The 22,783-nt window shown below is 47.3% G+C and overlaps 2 protein-coding genes and 1 long non-coding RNA gene across 4 annotated transcripts in view; 2 read left to right on the top strand and 1 right to left on the bottom strand.

Moving 5' to 3' along the window:
* PKIG (cAMP-dependent protein kinase inhibitor gamma) overlaps window positions 1–22,783 on the top strand; it is a 389,802-nt gene that overhangs the window by 285,238 nt on the left and 81,781 nt on the right. The gene's annotated exons all lie outside the window — the stretch shown is intronic.
* On the bottom strand, window positions 162–10,785 carry SERINC3 (serine incorporator 3). The gene is made up of 10 exons (XM_069952553.1): window positions 10,617–10,785; window positions 9,620–9,781; window positions 5,241–5,434; window positions 4,964–5,043; window positions 4,149–4,286; window positions 3,899–4,068; window positions 2,568–2,658; window positions 2,074–2,257; window positions 1,056–1,277; window positions 162–777 (listed from the first exon to the last, which is right to left on the bottom strand). Exons 1-10 carry the CDS (start codon window positions 10,653–10,655, stop codon window positions 639–641), a joined length of 1,419 nt encoding a protein of 472 aa, XP_069808654.1. The 5' UTR covers window positions 10,656–10,785; the 3' UTR covers window positions 162–638.
* Window positions 10,983–21,851, top strand: LOC138772267 (uncharacterized). The gene is made up of 3 exons (XR_011359735.1): window positions 10,983–11,040; window positions 20,783–20,881; window positions 21,317–21,851. It is a non-coding gene; the product is annotated as an uncharacterized lncRNA (long non-coding RNA).

The raw sequence follows: 22,783 nt of genomic DNA, 5'->3' as shown, positions 1-22,783 counted from the left end.
AGGCAGGGGAGGGGGGAGGCTAGTGTAACAGGAGAAGGAGCTGAGAGAAGAGCTGGTGACGGCAGTCATTAGGTCTGTGTGAGTCAGGACACTTCCTGGTGGGGGGTGGAGGGGGGAAAAGACAGGGAAGGGAGGCAGATAGGTGATTGAAGCATATTACAGAGTTATATAACTTTGTAATGTGCTTCAATTACTGGGAAAAAGGTTTTCATGGCACTTGTCCTTTAATACTCGGCTTACACAGGAGACACCTTTATTACACCATGAGTGGCAGCTGGGAGGCATCTGAAAACAGAAGGGGCTGCGATGCTCTGCATCACAACAGATAGACCTATCAAATACTGAATACAAAGAAAATCTGAGCATAAAACCAGAACAATAACAGAATACATATATATATATCTTCATATAGAAAATTTAACCAATATATTACTGACATTAAGGTAAATTATACTGCTCCTGGATACAAAGCATGAACTCAGGTAATGCAGATTAAAAGCAGCAGAATACACATTATAAAGCTTCAAATCATAAGGATCCATCAGGAAAAAGCAATAAAACAAAATGGCTTATGGAATTGTCTAAGCAGAACTTTGGAACTGGAATTATAACCAAAAAAAGATGAGGATCAGAGACGTCTAGTTGAAGTCTCTGTTGGGAAGGACACAGGGAGCAATGAGGGTCCAGGTATAGAGGAGAATACAGACCCAGCTGGACACCATCTTCACCCACACGGCAGGCCACTTGCTTGTTATGGTGTTTAAATCGGCATCAGGGCTGTAAATTAAGAAAATATATATTAATTTGACCTGCAGGAGGTGCCTACTGAGGATGTCATCAAACTTTACCAGCCGTTATAGTTATACAATACAGAAGTACCAGGCAAAGCAGCTACAAATGTACAGAGCTGTACTTGGTACACCATGAAGGGGGCGCTGTCCTTACTAGACTGCCATAGTCTGATCATAGTGGTCCAAGGAGTATGGACAATGATGGACTACCCCATGGGACCATCAATCCTGGCAACCTAACAAATACAATGATAAAGGTCTCACCTGTACCAGTTGGTGAGGGTCATCATAACATACAGGGAGGCAAGGCACAACATGAAATGGTAGAAGGAGTAACTGTACTGGACCCCGTCCTTCTCATTATCCACAGCACGGCGAACCTCGCCATCCTCAACATCTCCATTCCCAGCAGTGTCATCCAGCATAGCCGTGTCCTGGCCAGAAAGAGTCAGCTTCTTCACTTGGCTACTGGTGGAGTTACGAATACTGCAAAGAACAAAAAGGTAGAAAGACATAAAACGGGTTAAGGAAAAAAGGGAAATTGACAGCTTACCACTCCTTCCTCATAGCATGCAAAATACTCCACTCCAATTCAGTGAACTTTTGTCACACTCTTGGTTTTATATATGCTCAATAAAACTAGAGAAATTCTATGCTACAGTCTGCTGCATCCATTTGTTTCAATATAAAAGGTGGTCAAAGGAGTAATACTATAATACTGCCTCCTATGTACAAGACTATAACTACTATAATATGCACAAGCCAAAAAGACAGAAATGGCTGCACATCGCACCCATGGCTGACACGAAAGCTTATTCAGCTACATTTAAAACCAACATCAGAAGTATAACTACTATAATACTGCCTCCTATATACAGGAATATACCTACTATAATACTACTAGTATATACAAGAATATAACTACTATAATACTGCTCCTATGACAAGAATATAACTACTATAATACTGCCCCCTATGTACAAGAATATAACTACTATAATACTGCTCCTATGTACAAGAATATAACTACTATAATACTGCTCCTATGTACAAGAATATAACTACTATAATACTGCTCCTATGTACAAGAATATAACTACTATAATACTGCACCTATATACAAGAATATAACTACTATAATACTGCTCCTATATACAAGAATATAACTACTATAATACTGCTCCTATGTACAAGAATATAACTACTATAATACTACCCACTATGTACAAGAATATAACTACTATAATACTACTCCTATATACATGAACTCTGACATCCTCACCTGGAATACAGGAGACACAGCACAAACAAGATGAGGCCGATGATGCTCTGAGTATCCCACCATTGCAGAGACTTGGGAGGCTCAGGAGTGGTCAGCTGGGGCAGTGCTGATGCATTGAGAGGACTGAGTGTTGGAGAAGTGATTTTGTTCAGGAGGCTTATCAAGCTTGGGTTACAGGTACGATCTGGAGGGAAAAGAAAAAATAAAAATCAGTCAAGACACAATACATGAAATGATACGAACATACCAGACACCGAAAGGGAGAAATAACACAGACATTACTTGCTGATGTCTACTTGCCGCGCGCCCCACCTTGTGGACCCCCAGTGATCATGACAACAGGAGTTGCCTGCCCCATGTCAGACATGCATGCTGCAACTCAGCTCCATTCAAATGGGTGACATGCAACCCTGACGCTCAGTGGGAAGGAAAGCAGAAGAAGCCAGCTGTTATAATGTAGAGGGTCCCACTCATACATTCACATTTCCACTCACCTGGCTCATTGGACATAGCGGACCAGGTCAGGTAGATAGTATACAGGGTAATCATGGAGGACTGAAGGAGGCCGGACTGTGGCTGATATTCCTGCAAAGTGAAGCAGGAGCACAAAGTGTCATCTCTGTACAGAAACACATCCACATCATAGGGCAAAGGCATCCATCCATGCTAAGTCATGTGACATAGGGTCAGTTAAAGGGGCTGTCTATGTACAGAAAACAATATCACTAGGATCGCCAGGCTATAACTAAAGTACACAGATTAGCTATAACATGAAAACTTCCTGTAGGTTACCCTTGTGCCACCCAAACAACTTTGAAACCCCAAGGCCCAGACTCCACAAAGCCTCAGAAAATGTCCTGTGGTTTAAGCTACAGATGCTGATGAGGACCAGACCTCTGCAATCTTCTGTTCACTGCATGTTAGGGAATTTCATCTCTACTAACATAAAAAGAATAAAGCGGGGGGTGGGGGGGTTGGGTGCTCTAGTATGAAAGAAAGATAGTGGAGCAACCCCAGTCTATGTGCATGCACATTGAGGCTTTCACCTACTTCAGAGAATCCACACTAACCATGAAAGGTAAATCAAGGCTTCTATCTCAGCAGCCCAGTTCATAGCTTAGTGTAACCCCATTAATGATGGGCTATCCATCTTCTCATTTTAGCACCAGTTCCTGGCTTAGTGTAACCCCTTCCTTGCTGTGCTGTCTAAGAAAAGTACATCAAGGCTTCCTTCTCACCTCAGCAGCAGTTTAGTGCTTACTGTAAACCCCTTCCTTGCTGTGCTGCTGATGTCTCCTTCCCTTCTGCTCATGTAGCACTTTGCAAACCCAGTAAATCAGAAACCCCTTCTCCCACCACATACCATCTATTGTACTGTACAAATCATCTCCCTGCACACCCAGTGACAGATACCAAGAGGACACAGTCAGAGGACTTGTGAAGTCCAGGCCCTGATGGGTCAGAGCTCTTTGGATGATACTAGGGAGGACACAATATCAGGCGGTTGCTTTATTGCTACAGCTGATCAGTGCATACATATAGTCCCCTATAGCTTAGAATATGTAGAATTAGCGCAGCTTTCTGTACATATTCCATATACACTGCTGCTCCTAGCTGAAATTAAAAGCTATACAATATTACAGGTCACTCCTACACTTATAATATTGCCCAAACCTAAACTGACCCTCCTATGTAGCCAGGAAAATGGCTGACCACCCAAGCCTTACTCTATAGTAATCTGATTCCCCCATACATCTATTGGAGGAAAAACAGCGAGCCCCATCACCTGCTGGGTGGTCACACATTTACTGACATCAACCTGTACCTGAACTCTGGGAAGGATGGAGACGACGGACACAATGATACAAAGGATCATGTTGAAACTGATGAAGAACTTGTTCTCGGTGCAGCCGCCAGGGATGGTGTAGAACACGTAGAAGAGGACAATGCAGATGATGGAGATGATGTACAGCAGGCTGGTCACCGTCAGCAGCACTGTCCAACAGAGAAAACCATAAGATCACATAACCCAGATATACAGATCACACACAGTCCAGCTCATACAGACCACTTACCTGCATACCAGCATTTTGAGTTTCCTTCCTCCATGCGCTCCACCCAGGACTCATTCAATGAATGAGCAAAGTCTACGAGCAGAACCAACTGGATGACGATGAAGCAGCCAGCCCCCAAGACACCAACCCAGAACCATACTGAAAAGACAAGGAACATTGGGATGATCATACTACAGTAGGGTAAGCCCTATAGCTACAGTAGCAGATCTTGGCCATTGTGCACTGGATGGCGCTGTCTGCTCCCTGCTCTGTTACACTGTGTATACCAGCAGCACAACTCTGGCTGAGGGTGTGTTCACACTACATGTCACTTCTTTGGGCAGATAGCGGAATAGGCCGGCCCATAGAATGGTGTCTATGGAGCCAGCGGAAAGGCGCGCGGCAAGCCTACGGAATTTCGTGGCGTTTATCCGCGAGAATTCCGTAGTGTGAAGCCATCCTAACAGATGATCATGGGAGTCCTGTCTGTCAGACCCTCACTGATCTCATGATATTGATGGTCTTTCTTGAGGATAGGCCAACAACAAATTTTACCTTTAAATATTCTAAGACAACTCCTTTAAGGTAATGGCACATTTATACTAGGTTCATAAAGCTTATCACTGTATACATACATTACATACTGTATACTGTCGCTGAGCAGAACAGTGAGTGCAGCTACAGCAGAATACAGCATATAACTCAGGATCAGTACAGGATAAGTAAGGTACATTGTCCCAGGACACCAGTAACTACACAATAAGGTTACTAATAGGGAATCCATTATATGCTCTCCTATGGCATAATGGATACGGATGACCATCTGTCATATTTACCTCTTGTGAAAGGTCCCTCTGGAATGTAGAAAGCTCCAACCATAATACCAACGATGGCCAGTATCTTAAAGAACCAAAACCTTTAAGAGAAAAAAAAGATAACTTGTTATGAGCCCTGAAGACTAAGGGACATGAATGTATGTGTCCCTCCTTCATTACTGCTGTGTTCCCAGAATTCAGGACTTATTCCCCATAGTGTGGATAGGAGGTAGTGTTGTCCAGGCTTAGTAAAATGTTGCTAGTGTGTGTGTGTGTGTGGGGGGGGGAATCCACCTACCCATTGTGCACAGCAGCCCGGGGGTCTCTGCTCGTCTTGACTCCTATCATCAGTAGGGAAAACACAAGAAAGAATGTGGACATGGCAAAGCCGACCCGATAGACGGCCTTGTATCCAACCAGCACATTGCAGTTGACGTATCCGTTCACATGGGGGAGCTCGGTGCCAAATCCCCCTTCACAGAACCCTGGGATCTGCAGGACATGAAACATACAATGAGACCACCACATTTGTGACAAGGGATGCCATATCAATTTGGGGTTCTAAAAACAAGTCACATGCCGTCATTGCAGGTCATCACCCACAATTCCTTCTCGGCAGCCAAAGGTAAAGGCTTTGCAGGTGGGGGAAGGATACAAAGAACCAGTCAGACCGCTACAGGGACTTCATGGGGCTGTAAAACCTGACACTTTACCTTGGTATTAACCCTCCCCCTTAGACTGTGTACAGTAGAAATCTCCATATACTGTATCTAGGACATATTGCCATAAAGTGTCAGACAAGGCAGTAACTTAGCTGACTACAACTCTCAGCAGGAGACGCACTGAGTAGTTCTAGCATGAGACTCAATCAGAAAAGTAATACTAGAGCGGAGGTAGGAAGGAAGGAGTCTTGCCTCCATTATACACAATGATTTATTAATAATGTAGCGGATGTCTGCAGCTACTTATGCTACGTTGCTTCCCAGTCCTTGTAGACTCTCTCACTTAACAGGCCGATCCTCCTAGTCATACACTGCAGTCTGAGGAGTCTGGTAGCAGTCCACCCTCTTCTTCTCATTCACAAGACGCAAACATTTATACATATAGAAGGAACGGGAGTAATAGTTGCTGGCCTAACAAACATGGCTCTACTATTCGTCTGTTATTTGCGGGTGCTGACAATTTTAGGCTTGGTAATAACTTTGCCTTAAAGGGGTTGGCCACTTTATAGTAAAATAGTTCAGTGTACAGTATTAGTAAGTGTACTCACAGGATATACTGACAGCAGCTCCCTGTGTACCTCAGAGCTAAAATCAGATTCCCCTCCTCCAGGCTGGGCTGCCCTGCTCTGTGGTGAATCTGTCCATAAGATGGCCGACATAGAGGAGCATGTGACCATGCCCCGCCCCCAGTGTCCACCACTGAGCATGTATATGTCTATGGAGGACACTGGAGGCCTTCATGTCAGCCATCTTATAGATAGACTCACCACAGAGCAGGACAGCACAGCCTGAAGGAGGGGAGCCTGATTTTAGCTCTACACAGGGAGCTGCTGTAAGTAAGGGCAATGAGGACACTTACTCTACACTGAGTAATTTTACTATAAAGTGGCCAGCCCCTTTAAATGGACACTTGGGTCACTTCAAAAATTCCAGAGATACGTCAAAACTTTTAACCAGTTGGGTTCTGGGTGTTCAGATCCCCACAGATAATTAGAAAGAGCTGGGAGAAGCGCTCTGCTCAGTGTTTCACTCCCCGACTCGCTGCAGGACACAGTCTTTATTGTAAGTCTATAAAGACTGTTTACTGCAGGAAGATGAGGTGACACACTTTATTGATTAATGCCATCTATTGATCAGTGAGATCCCAACCTATCAAAAATTGTTCTAAGGACTGAGAGCAGTTATTTTATAGTGATAGGGGCACATTCCATTTCAGCTGTCTTTTTTTTAATTTACATTCAACATAGGAGCCAGGAAAACTTGATTTCACTGGGGCCGGCCACCTGTCTAACCTGTACAGTGACCTCCTGACTCGGTCTAGTTATAAATTACAGCAGAGAGCGGTCTAGTTATAAATCGCAACAGAGAGCAGAGAACAAAGGATTACACAGCGGGACCTGTGTAAAAGCAAGTATTCATAGGTTAGAGAGGTCAGTGCTGACTTCAGAGGAGCCCAGTGATGTAGCTGTAAATTAACTCTTTGTTGTCCTGTTTTGGTTCCTCATCTCCCTCCACCACTCCCCTCTTCATAGAGAACAATGAAGACAGGGGGGAGAGCTTTAAACTGCTTTTTCATGATAAAAATGCATTTTGCGGCTAATAAACCCCATTACAAAGTTTCTTAAAATCGCCTGTACTATTGATTTCTGCAAAAAAAAAAAAATTAAACGACAGTGACACTTTAATGTAAGCAATAGAGCAGTCGGCCATGTGTCATCCCATACTGTGGTCCTGTGACATCACAGGGCTGTAAACAAGCGCTCAGTTTTATCTATTCCAGACAATCCCCTGTGAGCTAATCGGCTTAGACATGTTACCTGCACTGATACATTGTAACAAACTACAGGACAGCTGAGAGATCCTGCATGCAATGTGCTGGGGATGACATCACACATCGGCTTCTTATAACTACCCTGGGGAGTCACATGGAGCCAAAGGCTCATCATGTCACAGCTATGTAGATTGCCGGCGATCTATGACCTGTACGGAAGATGACAGGGATGGATTGATGAGGTCATCACATTCTTCTACTGCTTCATACACAGGTTCACGGGCAAAGGAGCTACACCAACATATATGAGCACAGTGCTTCTAAACTACAACCCCAGCATGCCCTGAGAGCCACAGTTCATTGCATGCTGGGAGTTGTAGCCTGCAGCTTCGGATAGCCCTACGGACGTGTGAATGAGGCCTTAAAAGGGTACTCCAGCGAAAATCTTTTTCTTTCATATTAACTGGTGTCAAAAAATTATATAGATTTGTCATTTACTTCTGTTTAAAAATCTTCAGTCTTCCAGTACTTATCAGCTGCTGTATGTCTTGCAGGAAGTGGTGTATTTTCTCCAGTGTGACACAGTGCTCTCTGCTGCCACCTCTGTCCATGTCAGGAACTGTCCAGAGCAGGAGAAATTTTCTGACATGGACAGGCGTGGCAGCAGAAAGCACTGTGGAGAGAATACACCACTTGCTGTAGGATATACAGCAGCTGATAAGTACTGGAAGACTGGAGATTTTTTAAATAGAAGTAAATGACAAATCTATATAATTTTTTGACACCAGTTGATTTGAAAGAAAAAGATTTTCCCCGGAGTAAAATCATAAGGAGGCATCTATAAGGAAGATTCCTTACTGTAAGAGCAGTAATGACGTGGAGCTCTCTACTTAAGGATAATGTAATGGTTGAGTGATCTCCACCCAGTGGCCCCAAGATTGCCCTCTCAGCCTTTATCATAAGGGGACCTTACATCTATAGCTAGCAAGACAGAAAGGATTGTTTGCTGTAAAGGCAGTACTGCTATGGAACTCTCAGGATAAGTGACCTCTAACTAGTGTCTTCCCAGATGTTGCCAAACTACAACTCCCAATATACCCTGAAAGCCTACAGCTGTCAAGGCACGCTGGGAATTGTAGTGTAGCATCAGCGAGGGGGCTGCAGGTGGAGCAATTTGATACTAGGAATACATATTCCCTTAGGGTAGCTTCACGCGTACCGGATCTGCAGCGGATTTCACGCTGCGAGTTTGCAGCAAATTCATGTAGTGTGAAGGTCTATGGGAGTTACATATCCGTAGCGGAATTTTCTTTCCACTGTGGATATGTAACCCGGCCCCTTTACCCCTGTAGCCCGGCCCGGAGCATACATCACCTGCTCCAGGCTCCTGCTTGCTTCTGAGCCTGCCGGCCTCTCCCGGCGGTCGGCCAATCAGTGAGCTGTGGCGGGGCAGCGCACTGATTGGCTGACTGCCGGGAGATTTCGAAGCAAGCAGGAGCCTGGAGCAGGTGATGTATGCTCCAGGGCTTTCCCTGGCCCGAAGCATACATTACCTGCTCGGCGCCGCGGCTGTGTTAGGCTCCCGGCTCTCGACGCTCCTCATCAGCCAATCAGTGCACGGCAGTACTGGTTGGCTGATGGGGAGTGAGGGGAGACAGGAGCTTCACACAGCCGCGGCGACAAGCAGGTAATGTATGCTTCAGGCCAGGACTGCAGGCGGTTAAAGTGGCCGGGTCTCATATCTGCAGCGGAATGCAAATGGCAGCATGAAATCTGCTCCGGATCCGGTAGGTGTGAAGCTACCCATAATATAAAGCAGGGCAAACGCTCTTATTTGTCTACCAGTCTATGCTTTCTGCACCGATGACATCATCCTTGTGATGTCACTACAGCAGTCAGGTGATGTGTTACAACACAGAGAACACATCGCAGCCAGCAGCAGGGATCCACAACGCTGTAGCAGAGGAAAATCCCTCTAAGCAGTATACAGATACCTGAGATCTACTGCTACGACGCCTCTTCTCATCAGATGCTGGGACATTCCTGCTGTATAAATGTTTACTGTAAATTATATTTCCTATTATAGCTGAAAGTGAAACTACTGATGACAACCATAGAGAAGGGGTGGGGGGCATCTACTATAGTCAGGTACTATCATGGGGATGGGGACACCATAAAACTTACTTTTTTTAACTGGTCGGATATTCCGGGAGACAGCATTACAATGGAGAGCAGCGTCCCCAGGAACATGAGGAAGGCATAGATCAGACGGGTGATGGTGGAGTTACTGGAGCTGGGGCAGCAGCGGCATAGGAGACACGTGGCACTGCTGCACAGGCACGGAATCTGCAAGGGAATAAGAAGACAGATGAATGGGGTCAGTGCCGTCAGCTGGGAGTCACATGGGAGATACGAGTCATATGAGACTCTGACTGCAGACCGTCACCTGAGGGGCCCGGCCTGTAATGCCCCTCAACCCCCCATCCCATATACCAGGGTCTTCTGTCAGGGCTGAAGGCTGTCAGGGCACGATGGGATGGGAAATACTGCCATCAATAAGTACTTATTACCTATCCAGCCCTAGCAACCTTTATCACAAGGGGGCATCTATAGTTATAGGGAAAAAAAGAGAAAGGATTATTTGCTGTAAAGGCAGTAATGTTAAGTGGACCTACTCCAGGACAGTGTGATGGTGAGTGATAGCCAACTCAAGCAAAACTACAACTCCCAGCATGCACTCACAGCTTTTATCAATGGAGAGCATCTATAGCTATTGGGGAGAAGACAGAAAAGATTCTTTGCTGTACAAGCAGTCATGTTATAGAGATTTACTCTAGGATATTGTGATGGTTGTATTGGTTCCTACTGATAATTCCCAGCATATGCTGCCGGCCTTCATCATGAAAGTCCTTAATATCTATAAGGAGGAAGACAGAAAGGAGTCTCTACTGTAACAGCAGTAATGTTTACCAAGATCTATTTGAGGATGGTGTGATGGCTGTTGGAGTCATCTCTAACCCCTGGCTTCCTGGTTGTGGCCAAACTACAACTCCCAGCGTGCCTGGCGATAGCCAGCGAGCCCCTGGGATACCAAGAAGTTCCTTACTAACAGGGATTGCCATACTGTCTGCCCTCTACCCCCTGACAGTAGTCACCTATGGACTGACAACCATCCCCTTACCCAGCTGGCGACAGAGCAGATTCCCAGGACGCCCCCCATGGTAGAAGCAGCAACTCCCGGAGAACACAAGACGTTTGTTTACAATCCCGCAGCAGCGCCCGTCTCCGGCTCCGTCTCTGCCTCCGCTTCCTGCCTTCCCTAGCAGACACTGCGCCTCTCTGCGTAATGACGTCACCTCATCTGCAGAACTCCTCCCCAGATTGTTCAGTAAAAGGAACACCACCTGCGCATGCGTATCGATCGGCAGCCGAGAGCCACGACTAGGGGAATTTCTAAGGCGTAGCAGTAAGGCGCATGCGCATTCCTTTCACGTTATTCTTAGGGAGACCCGTCTGGAGAACAGCTTTTGTTGCCTAGCAACCTATCACAGCTTCACTTGAAAAATGAAAGCTGCGCTGTGATTCGTTGCTATGGGCAACAGAAGGTATTGTTTTAGATACTTTCTATGCATTTGTTATGTGTTTTTTTAATTAAGGTTTTTTTTTGGGGGGGGGGGCTGTTATTGTGGAAAATATACACTATTCTGTTAGGGCTTGCTATTGTGGGTAAATAGCCTATGAAACTGCATGGCCATAGAAAAAGGCTGGTAATAACCTGTCGATGTAGATTCCAATTGTATGGCACCTCAACTTAAAGGGATTGTCCTAAAATCTGAACATGTATTACCATTTTCCCTCTGTGCCTCCCTGTCTCTGTTCCCACTTGAAGTGGTCACTGTCAGGTGGGTGAAAGCAGATTAGTGCCGCAGTACTCTCAGCCAGGGCCGCCATCAGGAATTTCGGGGCCCCATACAACCAAAGTGTCTGGGCCCCCCACATTAATAAAAAAAAAATTGTGTGTTAGACCCACGCCTTGCTGGGAGGTATAATTTGGTTCAGATCAATTCTAGAGAACTGGCTCATATACCCCATTTTCCCCAGTGGCTTAAAATGTAACCTCTGTTATACAGTTATAAAATCGTAGAAACTAAATGTGAACAAGGTGCAATTTAAATGTTACCATACAGACACTTACTTGTATAGCTGTCTCTTGTGCTCTGTATACAGTGCATTATATTCACCCCCTGCAACGTACAATTTATAGCGTGTCTACAAGCCCAGCGGGGCTCATTATGATCAGCGGGGCTCATTATTATGATGTTCCCCTGTATTCAGAATGCTGTTGAGTACTAGGCAATGCCCCGTTTGGGGTTATTGAATTTCGAGGGTCTGGGGGGCTGTTTGATTTGTATATGTTCACCAATATCCCCCCCCCCCCCCCCCCCCCCCCCGGTATGCTCACTAACATAGAATATGTTGATAAGGCTAATATAATGAGGCTGTTCCATGTTAGTGAGCATATACAAATCACCCTAGCCTAGTTTAGCTCATCCAAGCCAGTGATAGCGAATACATGGCGGTGAGAACGCTTTCTAGGAGATCCTGTTTGTGCAGCAGAGGTGTCTTTATCCTGCTCTGCATAGACCCTCGAAATTCAATAATCCCAGACGGGGCATTGCCTAGTACTCAACAGCATTCTGAATACAGGGGAACCCCTACCCCACTCTTGTATAAGTTTTAGTCTCCATCATAATGAGCCCCGCTGGGCTTGTAGACACGCTATAAATTGTACGTTGCAAGGGTGAATATAATGCACTGCATACAGAGCACAAGAGACAGCTATACAAGTAAGTGTCTATTTGAATTGCACCTTGTTCACATTTAGGTTCTACAATTTTATAACTGTATAACAGAGGTTACATTTTAAGCCACTGGGGAAAATGGGATATATGAGCCAGTTCTCTAGAATTGATCTCACACACAGACACCAGCACACATGTATACAGACACCAGCACACATGTATACAGACACCAGCACACATGTATACACACATACAGACACCAGCACACATGTATACAGACACCAGCACACATGTATACACACATACAGACACCAGCACACATGTATACAGACACCAGCACACCAGGGCACGATGAAGTTTGAACTTCTGCAACCTGGAGAAATCACCTGATATCACCTGCAGTCCTATGTAACACCACATAACACAGTGGTATCTCTGAGTACAGATAATGTAGTAGATTTCACCTGCAGTCCTATGTAACAGCACAGATAACACAGTGATATCTCTGAGTATAGATCATGTAGTAGATGTCACCTGCAGTCCTATGTAACAGCACAGATAACACAGTGATATCCCTCTTAGTACAGATAATGTAGTAGTCACCTGCAGTCCAATGTAACAGCACAGATAACACAGTGATATCTCTGAGTACAGATAATGTAGATGTCACCTGCAGTCCTATGTAACACCACAGATAACACAGCGATATCTCTGAGTACAGATAATGTAGTAGTCACCTGCAGTCCTATGTAACACAACAGATAACACAGTGATATCTCTGAGTACAGATAATGTAGATGTCACCTGCAGTCCTATGTAACAGCACAGATAACACAGTGATATCTTTGAGTACAGATAATGTAGATGTCACCTGCAGTCCTATGTAACACCACAGATAACACAGTGATATCTCTGAGTACAGATAATGTAGTAGCTGTCATCTGCAGTCCTATGTAACACAACAGATAACACAGTGATATCTCTGAGTACAGATAATGTAGATGTCACCTGCAGTCCTATGTAACAGCACAGATAACACAGTGATATCTCTGAGTACAGATAATGTAGATATCACCTGCAGTCCTATGTAACACCACAGATAACACAGTGATATCTCTGAGTACAGATAATGTAGTAGCTGTCATCTGCAGTCCTATGTAACACAACAGATAACACAGTGATATCTCTGAGTACAGATAATGTAGATGTCACCTGCAGTCCTATGTAACACCACAGATAACACAGTGATATCTCTGAGTACAGATAATGTAGTAGCTGTCACCTTGGGGCGCCCCTACTAAATGATGTTTTACAAAATAAGAAAAGTGTCATACAGTGACTCACATGTGACGTCTTCTTTGATCTGAGGCGTCACTTTCCCTTTTCCTCTCCATCCGGCCCAGACCTCCAGGATGATTCCTTACAGATACGTTTCATCTCTTCAGAACCTGCGAGACAAACAATTTAGGCTCCGCACATTTCTAGCAGCTTCCTTTCCTTTCTCCCCCCTGTAGGCTCCCATAGTAACTGCGCTGTGTGGGATGCCCCCTGTATGTAGGATCCTCTGCTGTGCCCCCTGTATGTAGGATTCCCTGCTGTGCCCCCATGAGCTAATAATGCCCCTAGAGGTGGCCCCCATGAACTAATAATGCCCCCAGAGGTACCCAGATGAGCTAATAATGCCCCCAGAGGTGCCCCCATGAACTAATAATGGCCCCAGAGGTGTCCCCCACGAACTAATAATGCCCCCAGAGGTACCCCCATACACTAATAATGCCCCCAGAGATGCCCCCATATACTAATAATGCCCCCAGAGGTGCCCCCATGAGCTAATAATGCCCCCATATACTAATAATGCCCCCAGAGGTGCCCCCATGAACTAATAATGCCCCCAGAGGTGCCCCCATGAACTAATAATGCCCCTGGAGGTGCCCCCATGAACTAATAATGCCCCCAGAGGTGCCCCCATATACTAATAATGCCCCCAGAGGTGCCCCCATACACTAATAATGCCCCCAGAGGTGCCCCCATACACTAATAATGCCCCCAGAGGTGCCCCCATATACTAATAATGCCCCCAGAGGTGCCCCCATACACTAATAATGCCCCCAGAGGTGCCCCCATACACTAATAATGCCCCCAGAGGTGCCCCCATATACTAATAATGCCCCCAGAGGTGCCCCCCATGAGCTAATAATGCCCCCAAAGGTGTCCCCATATACTAATAATGCCCCCAGAGGTGCCCCCCATGAGCTAATAATGACCCCAGAGGTGCTCCTAAAAAAATAAACATCCTACTCAGCTAATCCGCGCTGTGCAGGCAGCAGCTCTTCCTCCTCTTCGGGCTTCATCTTGCGAGCCGCAGGGACGGGACTTCCGGCAGGCGTGATGACGTCACATGGGCAGGGACCCGGCACTGCTGTTGCTTGGGCCCCGGGGGGCGCCTCACCTCACCGCGCTCCTGTCCAGGAGCATGTCAAGGGGCAGTGCGCTCCTAATTGGCCTGTTTGTCAATCACTCCCCTATTAGTTCCAGCCCTGCCCCTTCCAGGTGTTGGAGCCTCTACATGCTTTCCATAGCGTTTGGCCCAGCTCCCTGTTGTTCCTGATTCCTGTCCGCTACCTGGTCCCTAGTCCTTGTTTCTGATTCCTGTCCGCTACCTGGTCCCTAGTCCTCGTTCCTGGTTCCTGCTTCTCTGTTACACTATTGCTCCTGTGTTCAGCCTGTCACCTGCGGTTACGCCTACAGACCTCTGCCAGCACCATCTCCTGCCTACTGCTCCTGCCACGCCTCGCCTGCCGTCACTAGCAACCAAGCCAGGGGTAGCGACCTGGGGGTCGCCTGCCGCAGCAAGTCCATCCCGCCTTGCGGCGGGCTCTGGTGAAAACCAGCGGCCCCTTAGACTCTGCTCGCTGGTGAGGTTAGTGCCATCGCTAGTGACGGTCCAGTGGATCCACTACTCCAGGCGTTACAGTAGGCTCCAACCATGGATCCCGGCGAGGTGCCTGATATCCGTGAAGTAGCCCGAGTGGTCTCCCTACAGGCTCAACAGATCCAGCAACAGTCACAGCTGATCCAACAACTGACTGCAGCCGTACAGCAGCATACCACAGCTCAGCAGTCATCACCTCCTGCAGCCTCTTCAAAACTACGACTGGCTCTCCCAAGTAAATATGGAGGTGACCCCAAGTTGTGCAGAGGATTCCTGACCCAATGCACTATGCATATTGAACTTCTAAGCAGTCAGTTTGCCACCAAGCGCTCTAAAGTGGCTTTCATCATCAGCCTATTGGAAGGTAGAGCTCTGGCTTGGGCCACACCGCTGTGGGACCGTGATGACCCTGTTGCTGCTAATCTCCGAATCTTCCTGGCTGAGTCCTGTCTTTGAGGAATTGCCCGTGCGTCTTCGGCTGAGACTGCTCTCCTCAATCTATCTCAAGGAACATCCTCCGTTGGTGATTACGCCATCCAGTTCCGCACCCTGGCCGCAGAACTAGACTGGAATGAGGCCGCCCTAATTGCCATCTTTAAAAAGGGTCTGTCCAGTCGAGTGAAAGATGTGCTCGCTGCCCGAGACCTGCCTACCTCTCTGAACAAACTCATCCTCCTGGCTACCAGAGTCTACACCAGGTTTTCCGAGAGAGAGGAGGAGGTCCGGCAAGAACGGCGTCTGAGTCTGCCCCGTCGCCATCCCCGGCTGGCACCGGTGTTCCAGAATCCCGTTGCTCCTATGCCCCAGTCGTCTCCAGAAGTTCCTATGCAGGTGGAACGAGCTCGCCTGACAACTGATGAGAGGGCCCGTCGACTGGAGCTGAATCTCTGCCTCTATTGCGGTGGCGCTGATCACTATCGGCAGAGATGTCCCCAACGTCCTCAGCGTCCGGGAAACGCTCGCACCTAGGTCTGGTGGGAGAGGCCTCCCTAGGTGTGAATGCCACCTCTCCAAGGTTGACTATGCCAGTCTCCATCCAGACACCCTCTGGGCAAGTTCTCCAGACTACTGCCCTCATCGACTCTGGCGCTGCTGGCAGTTTCATTTCTGCTTCATTGGTCCAAAGATGGCGGCTACCTGTGATCCAGCTAGCCCAACCCCGGTCTATCTCTTCGGTCACGGGCGAGATTCTTACCGAAGCTGTGCACTGCCAGACTGCACCCCTAGTCCTCCAGGTGGGCGCCTTACATCAGGAAAGGATCTCCTTCTACGTCTTGCGCCATTCCTCTTCCAACATCCTGCTGGGTCTTCCTTGGCTGCAATTACATACCCCTAAGCTGGACTGGAGAACTGGGGAGGTTCTCAGCTGGGGTCAGGACTGCCCAAATCGGTGTCTGAGGTCAACCCAAATGTTCTACGAGGTCACCTGCTTACGCCAAGCCTCTATCTGGATTACCGGAGGAATACCAAGACTTCGTTGATGTCTTCTCGGCCAAGGAGGCGGACTCTCTACTACCTCATCGGCCCTATGATTGCCATATAGACCTTCTTCCAGGAACTTCTCCTCCACGTGGTTGAGTATACCCTCTCTCTGTGCCCGAGACTGAAGCCATGTCCTCCTACATCCGGAAGAACTTACAGAAGGGCTTCATCCGTCAATCCACGTCTCCCGCTGGCGCTGGATTTTTCTTTGTGCAGAAGAAGGACGGTTCCCTCCGCCCATGCATAGAATACCGGGGCTTGAATAATGTGACTGTTAAGAACCGCTATCCTCTTCTGCTAATCCCCGAACTATTCGACCGTCTCCGTGGAGCTAGGATCTTCTCCAAGCTGGTTCTCAGGGGAGCGTATAACTTGATCCGTATTCGTGAAGGAGCCGAATTGAAGACCGCTTTCAACACCAGAGATGGGCACTACGAATATCTGGTCATGCCATTCGGCCTATGCAATGCCTCAGCGGTCTTCCAGGAATTCGTGAATGATATATTCCGCGATCTCCTCTATGTCTGCATCATTGTCTATCTTGACGACATCCTGGTCTTCTCCCACGACCAGCAGACCCACGTGTCCCATGTACGGCAGGTTCTACGAAGACTACGGGCCAACCATTTGTATGCCAAGCTGGAGAAGTGCGTTTTCCATCAGCGCAGCCTGCCGTTTTTTGGACACATTGTCTCCGACCAGGGCATACAGATGGATCCAGCCAAGCTCTCAGCTGTTCTCCAGTGGCCACGCCCTGTGGGACTTAGAGCTATCCAACGTTTCCTTGGATTTGCCAACTATTATCGGCAGTTCATCCCTCACTTCTCTACCCTGGTCGCACCTATAGTGGCTCTCACCAAGAAGAAGGCGGATCCCAGACGTTGGCCTCCAGAGGCCAAACAAGCCTTCAATAGTATAAAGTCTGCCTTTGCCTCTGATCCTGCTCTAGTCCGTCCAGATGTCTCCAAGCCGTTTTCTCTTGAAGTCGATGCATCTTCTGTGGGCGCAGGAGCCATCCTCTCGCAAAGGGACACATCAGGCAAAACCAGAACCTGCGTGTTCTTCTCTAAGACTTTCTCCCCTGCCGAGAGGAACTATACGATTGGAGACCTTGAACTCCTGGCTATTAAGTTGGCACTGGTGGAGTGGCGTCATCTCCTAGACGGGGCTAGACATCCCCTTAACATCTACACGGACCACAAGAACCTCCTCTACCTCCAATCGGCTCAACGCCTCAATCCCCGGCAGGCCAGGTGGTCCCTCTTCTATTCTCGATTCAACTTTACCATTCATTTCCGTCCAGCCGAGAAGAATATAAAGGCCGATGCATTATCCCGAGCATCCGATGTCATGGGGCAAGAAGAATCCCCTCGTCACATAATACCTGCCGATCGCCTAGTACCAGTTGCCATTTCTACTCTGCAGAGACTACCTCCCGGTAAGACTTACGTGCGCCCTGCACTTCGAAAACGCATCTTGAAGTGGGGTCATTCCTTTTTGGTGGCCGGGCATCCAGAAGCTCAAAAGACCGGGCTATTGATCTCCCGTCACTACTGGTGGCCCAATCTCCTTCAGGATGTCAAGGACTTTGTGGCTTCCTGCGCAGTCTGTGCCAGGAATAAGTCACCCCGTCAAAGACCTGCCGGCCTACTTTTGCCCTTGCCAGTCCCGGACCGTCCCTGGCACCACATAGGGATGGATTTCATCACGGACCTACCTCCATCCGCGGGCAATACAGTCATTTGGGTGGTGACTGACCGTTTCTCTAAAATGGCTCACTTCGTGGCCCTTCCTGGACTACCCTCTGCTCCTCGTCTGGCTCAGTTGTTCTTCCGACACATCTTCCGGCTGCATGGACTTCCTCTTCACATTGTGTCCGACCGAGGCTCTCAATTTGTCTTCAAGTTTTGGCGTGCCCTCTGCTCGCAGCTCCAAGTGAAGCTGGACTTCTCATCTGCCTATCATCCCCAGACCAACGGGCAAGTGGAGAGAGTCAATCAGATCTTGGGTAACTACCTACGTCATTTTGTTTCCAGCCGCCAAGACAACTGGTCCGATCTACTTCCATGGGCAGAGTTTTCTTATAACCATCTGGACTCGAGTTCCACAGGCAAGTCTCCTTTCTATGTGGTCTACAGGCATCACCCTCGTCCTCCTCTGCCTCTCTCTCCATCATCTGAGGTTCCTGCCGTGGAGGAATTGATCTCTGAACTTCAGTCGATCTGGGAACAGACTCGACAGTCCTTACTCAAAGCCTCTGAATGCATGAAGGACCAGGCTGATAAGAAGAGGAGACCTGCCACAAATTTTCTCCCAGGTGACAAAGTCTGGCTCTCGGCCAAGTATGTCCGTCTCAAGATTCCCAGCTACAAGTTGGGTCCTCAATTTCTTGGTCCTTTCTCAGTGCTAAAACGCATTAACCCAGTCACCTACAAACTCCGTCTACCCCCTACTATGCGAATCCCGAACTCCTTCCATGTCTCCCTCTTGAAGCCAGTGGTCCTCAACCGATTCTCCAGTAAAGCTTCGTCCTCCACTCCACAAGCTGTCTCTGACGAAGTATATATTGTTGAAGACATCCTAGCAATGAAAACTGTCAGAGGAAGACGTTTCTTCCTAGTGGACTGGAGAGGTTTTGGTCCTGAGGAGAGATCCTGGGAACCCGAATCTAATATCCTGGATCGGGATCTCATCAAGGAATTCTTGCTGACCAGAAAGAGGGGGAGGCCAAAGGGGGGGTACTGTTAGGGCCACGGCGGCGTCCCGTGCTCCGGACCGCCGCCGCACCCTCTCTCCCGCATCTGCAGCAGCCGGTGTCCATAGGCAGGGACCCGGCGCTGCTGTTTCTTTGGCCCCGGGGGGCGCCTCACCTCACCGCGCTCCTGTCCGTCGCTGTGCCGGCCGGCGCGCGCGTCCCCGCCTCCTAGGGCGCGCGGGCGCCGGCTGTCTCAGATTTAAAGGGGCAGTGCGCTCCTAATTGGCCTGTATGTCAATCACTTCCCTATTAGTTCCAGCCCTGCCCCCTTCCAGGTGTTGGAGCCTCTACATGCTTTCCATAGCGTTTGGCCCAGCTCCCTGTTGTTCCTGATTCCTGTCCGCTACCTGGTCCCTAGTCCTTGTTCCTGATTCCTGTCTGCTACCTGGTCCCTAGTCCTTGTTCCTGATTCCTGTCCGCTACCTGGTCCCTAGTCCTCGTTCCTAGTTCCTGCTCCTCTGTTACACTATTGCTCCTGTGTTCAGCCTGTCACCTGCGGTTACGCCTACAGACCTCTGCCAGCACCATCTCCTGCCTACTGCTCCTGCCACGCCTCGCCTGCCGTCACTAGCAACCAAGCCAGGGGTAGCAACCTGGGGGTCGCCTGCCGCAGCAAGTCCATCCCACCTTGCGGAGGGCTCTGGTGAAAACCAGCGGCCCCTTAGACTCCGCTCCCTGGTGAGGTTAGTGCCATCGCTAGTGACGGTCCAGTGGATCCACTACTCCAGGCGTTACAGTTTGGTCGCATCAAATCCAGAAAGACTGTAATAAAAAGCGATCAAAAAGTCGTATATGCACAATCAAGGTACCGATAGAAAGAACACATCATGGCGCAAAAAATGACACCTCACACAGCCCCATAGACCAAAGGATAAAAGCGCTATAAGCCTGGGAATGGAGCAGTTTTAAGGAACGTATATTTGTTAACAATGGTTTGAATTTTTTACAGGCCATCACATAAAAGAAAAGTTATACATGTTATATATCGTTTTAATCGTAACAACTTGAGGAACATATATAACAAGTCAGTTTTAACCCAGGGCGAATGGCGTAAAAACAAATACCCCCCAAATAAACAAAATGCGTTTTTGTTTTTTTTTCAATTTCACAGTTTCGCAGTATACTTTATGAAAAAATTCAGCCTGTCATTGCAAAGTACAATTAGTGACGCAAAAAATAAGGGCTCATGTGGGTCTCTAGGTGGAAAAATTTAAGTGCTATGGCCTTTTAAGCACAAGGAGGAAAAAACGAAAACGCAAAAATCGAAATTGCTCTGTCTTTAAGGGGTTAAAGAAAATTTCACCCAGTAATCTGCTATATTTCTGGTGCCGTAAGTCAATGCTGATTTTCTGTCTGATTTTTCACAAAGAAAATAGGCAGCCATGGAGCCATGATGTGCCAGGAAGCCGGGAAAAAATAACACCCAGAGGCTGTCAGAGAGCGGTGAGAGCACCACTGTGGGGGCATGGAGACAGGTAAGTATACATTCTTTTTTTTATTTTTGTGGGACTTCTCTTTTAATTTTATCATTTTCCGCACTTAGAGGTTAATTATATATAAAAACAGCGCCAAAATCTGCATGAGAATTAGGGGTAGCAAATTTATGCTATGTTCACACATAGTATTTTGCAACCAAAACCAGGAGTGGGTTGAAAACACAGAAAGGCTGATCACACAATGTTGAAATTGAGTGGCTGGTCGCCATTTAATGGCAAACAAATTGCTGTTATTTTAAAATATTGGCCGTCTGTAATTTTTTACAGATGAAACGTCTGCCACGTCCACAAATCTGTAAAAAATACAGATGAATAATTGTTTTAAAACATTCCCACTTATTTAACCTTTCCCTTTTTTGCTAATGTGCCAAGATACGGATTACAGATGCTTTAGGGGCATTTTTTTTCTTACAGAATGCGGGTGAAGATTGCGGGTGATTGCAGACATCGTATACAGTCCTGAAAACCTATTGAAAATGTGAATGTAGCCTTACTCCTGAAATCCTTAACCTGTACAGTATAGCCCTACAGTATATCTCTGTGGCTATTTGTTCATATGCAATTACCCTGAATTGCCAGTAGATGGCATCAGCCGAATCTGTTTTTTTTCTATAAATTGAGAGTTTTGTTGTGTATTGTAGAGTCGCACCACTGGACAAACTCGTCTTTTTTGCGCAGGTCTAATTTTAAATTCCTCCGATTTTGCACCAATAGAGTAGCGAATGCTGCTGCGCAGGATGCGAAAGAAATTAAATCTACGCCAGCCCTGATTTTTATCCTGCTTTTGGCAAAGGGTAGACATGCTTCCTCGCACACAATGCCATGCCCCATCTCTGCCCATATGGCACAAAAGACACAAACTTGAAAAAAAATGCACAATTTTTGCGCACTGGGAGTCCTTAAGCAAAAACATGCTTGAAAAAGGCTCGGGACTGCACTGCACTGTTATTATGCGAACTGGCACAATAAAGTTCTAATATTTAACCAAAGTTGATGTTGTCCTCCACTAGCCTTTTTATACATATATATTTATATATATATATATATATATATATATATATATATATATAGCACATTATTATAGTATTACCTTTATTTTTACGGTGTGAACACATCCTAAGGGCTTATTCCCTCATCCGTAATTTTGCGGACCCTATGGACGGGGAAACCGCACGGCTCTGTTGTTACAGTTTCCCTGCTCCCGGAATGATACCACTCCATTACAGGGCTTCCCCATCTGCAGGGTTTGTAGAATAGCAGACATGTGAATGTAGCCTTGATGTCAGTGGCAAGTTGTTCTAGAACCCTCATTGTCAGCATGCCATTCTTCTGGAACCCTAAACATCAATGGCACATTGTCTTAGAACCCTGTAGTGGAATCACCCCTGGACGGCAGCATCTCCAGAATGATGCTGGGAGTGAGGAACTGTATGAATATGCGCCGCATGGCTGTATCATTACTGCATCGCGCATATTCATACAGCTTCCCCGCTCCCAGGATCATATTGGAGATGTTGCCATTCGGGGGGGTGAGGTGTTTTCCACTACAGGCCTTCCACGTCCGTGTCGTCCGTGAAACACAGAACATGGGAATAAGGCCTTAGAATCTGGAGTGTCATTGTACACCATGGTTGTCTCCAGGGGCGGACACAGACTGCAAAGGGCCCCTGTGCAAAAAATGTGTTTGGACCCCCATAACCCATTCATTCTCCCACCTTCCTGCCACACACATATTTTAGCCCGGGTATCTGGTACATGTGTCCTGGTTTCTTGGGAGGGCCCTACAGCACAGCACAGATGCCAGGGCCCACTAAAGGACTGTACTGTACTGTGACTGTGGCCAACCAATAGAACTGATCATGGGGGGCACCCAAATAAAGA

The sequence above is a fragment of the Dendropsophus ebraccatus genome, chromosome 14, assembly GCF_027789765.1.
Source record: "Dendropsophus ebraccatus isolate aDenEbr1 chromosome 14, aDenEbr1.pat, whole genome shotgun sequence".
Taxonomy (NCBI): Eukaryota; Metazoa; Chordata; class Amphibia; order Anura; family Hylidae; genus Dendropsophus; species Dendropsophus ebraccatus.
Note: the sequence above shows the minus strand (reverse complement) of the source record. Positions and strands in the feature narration are given on the sequence as shown.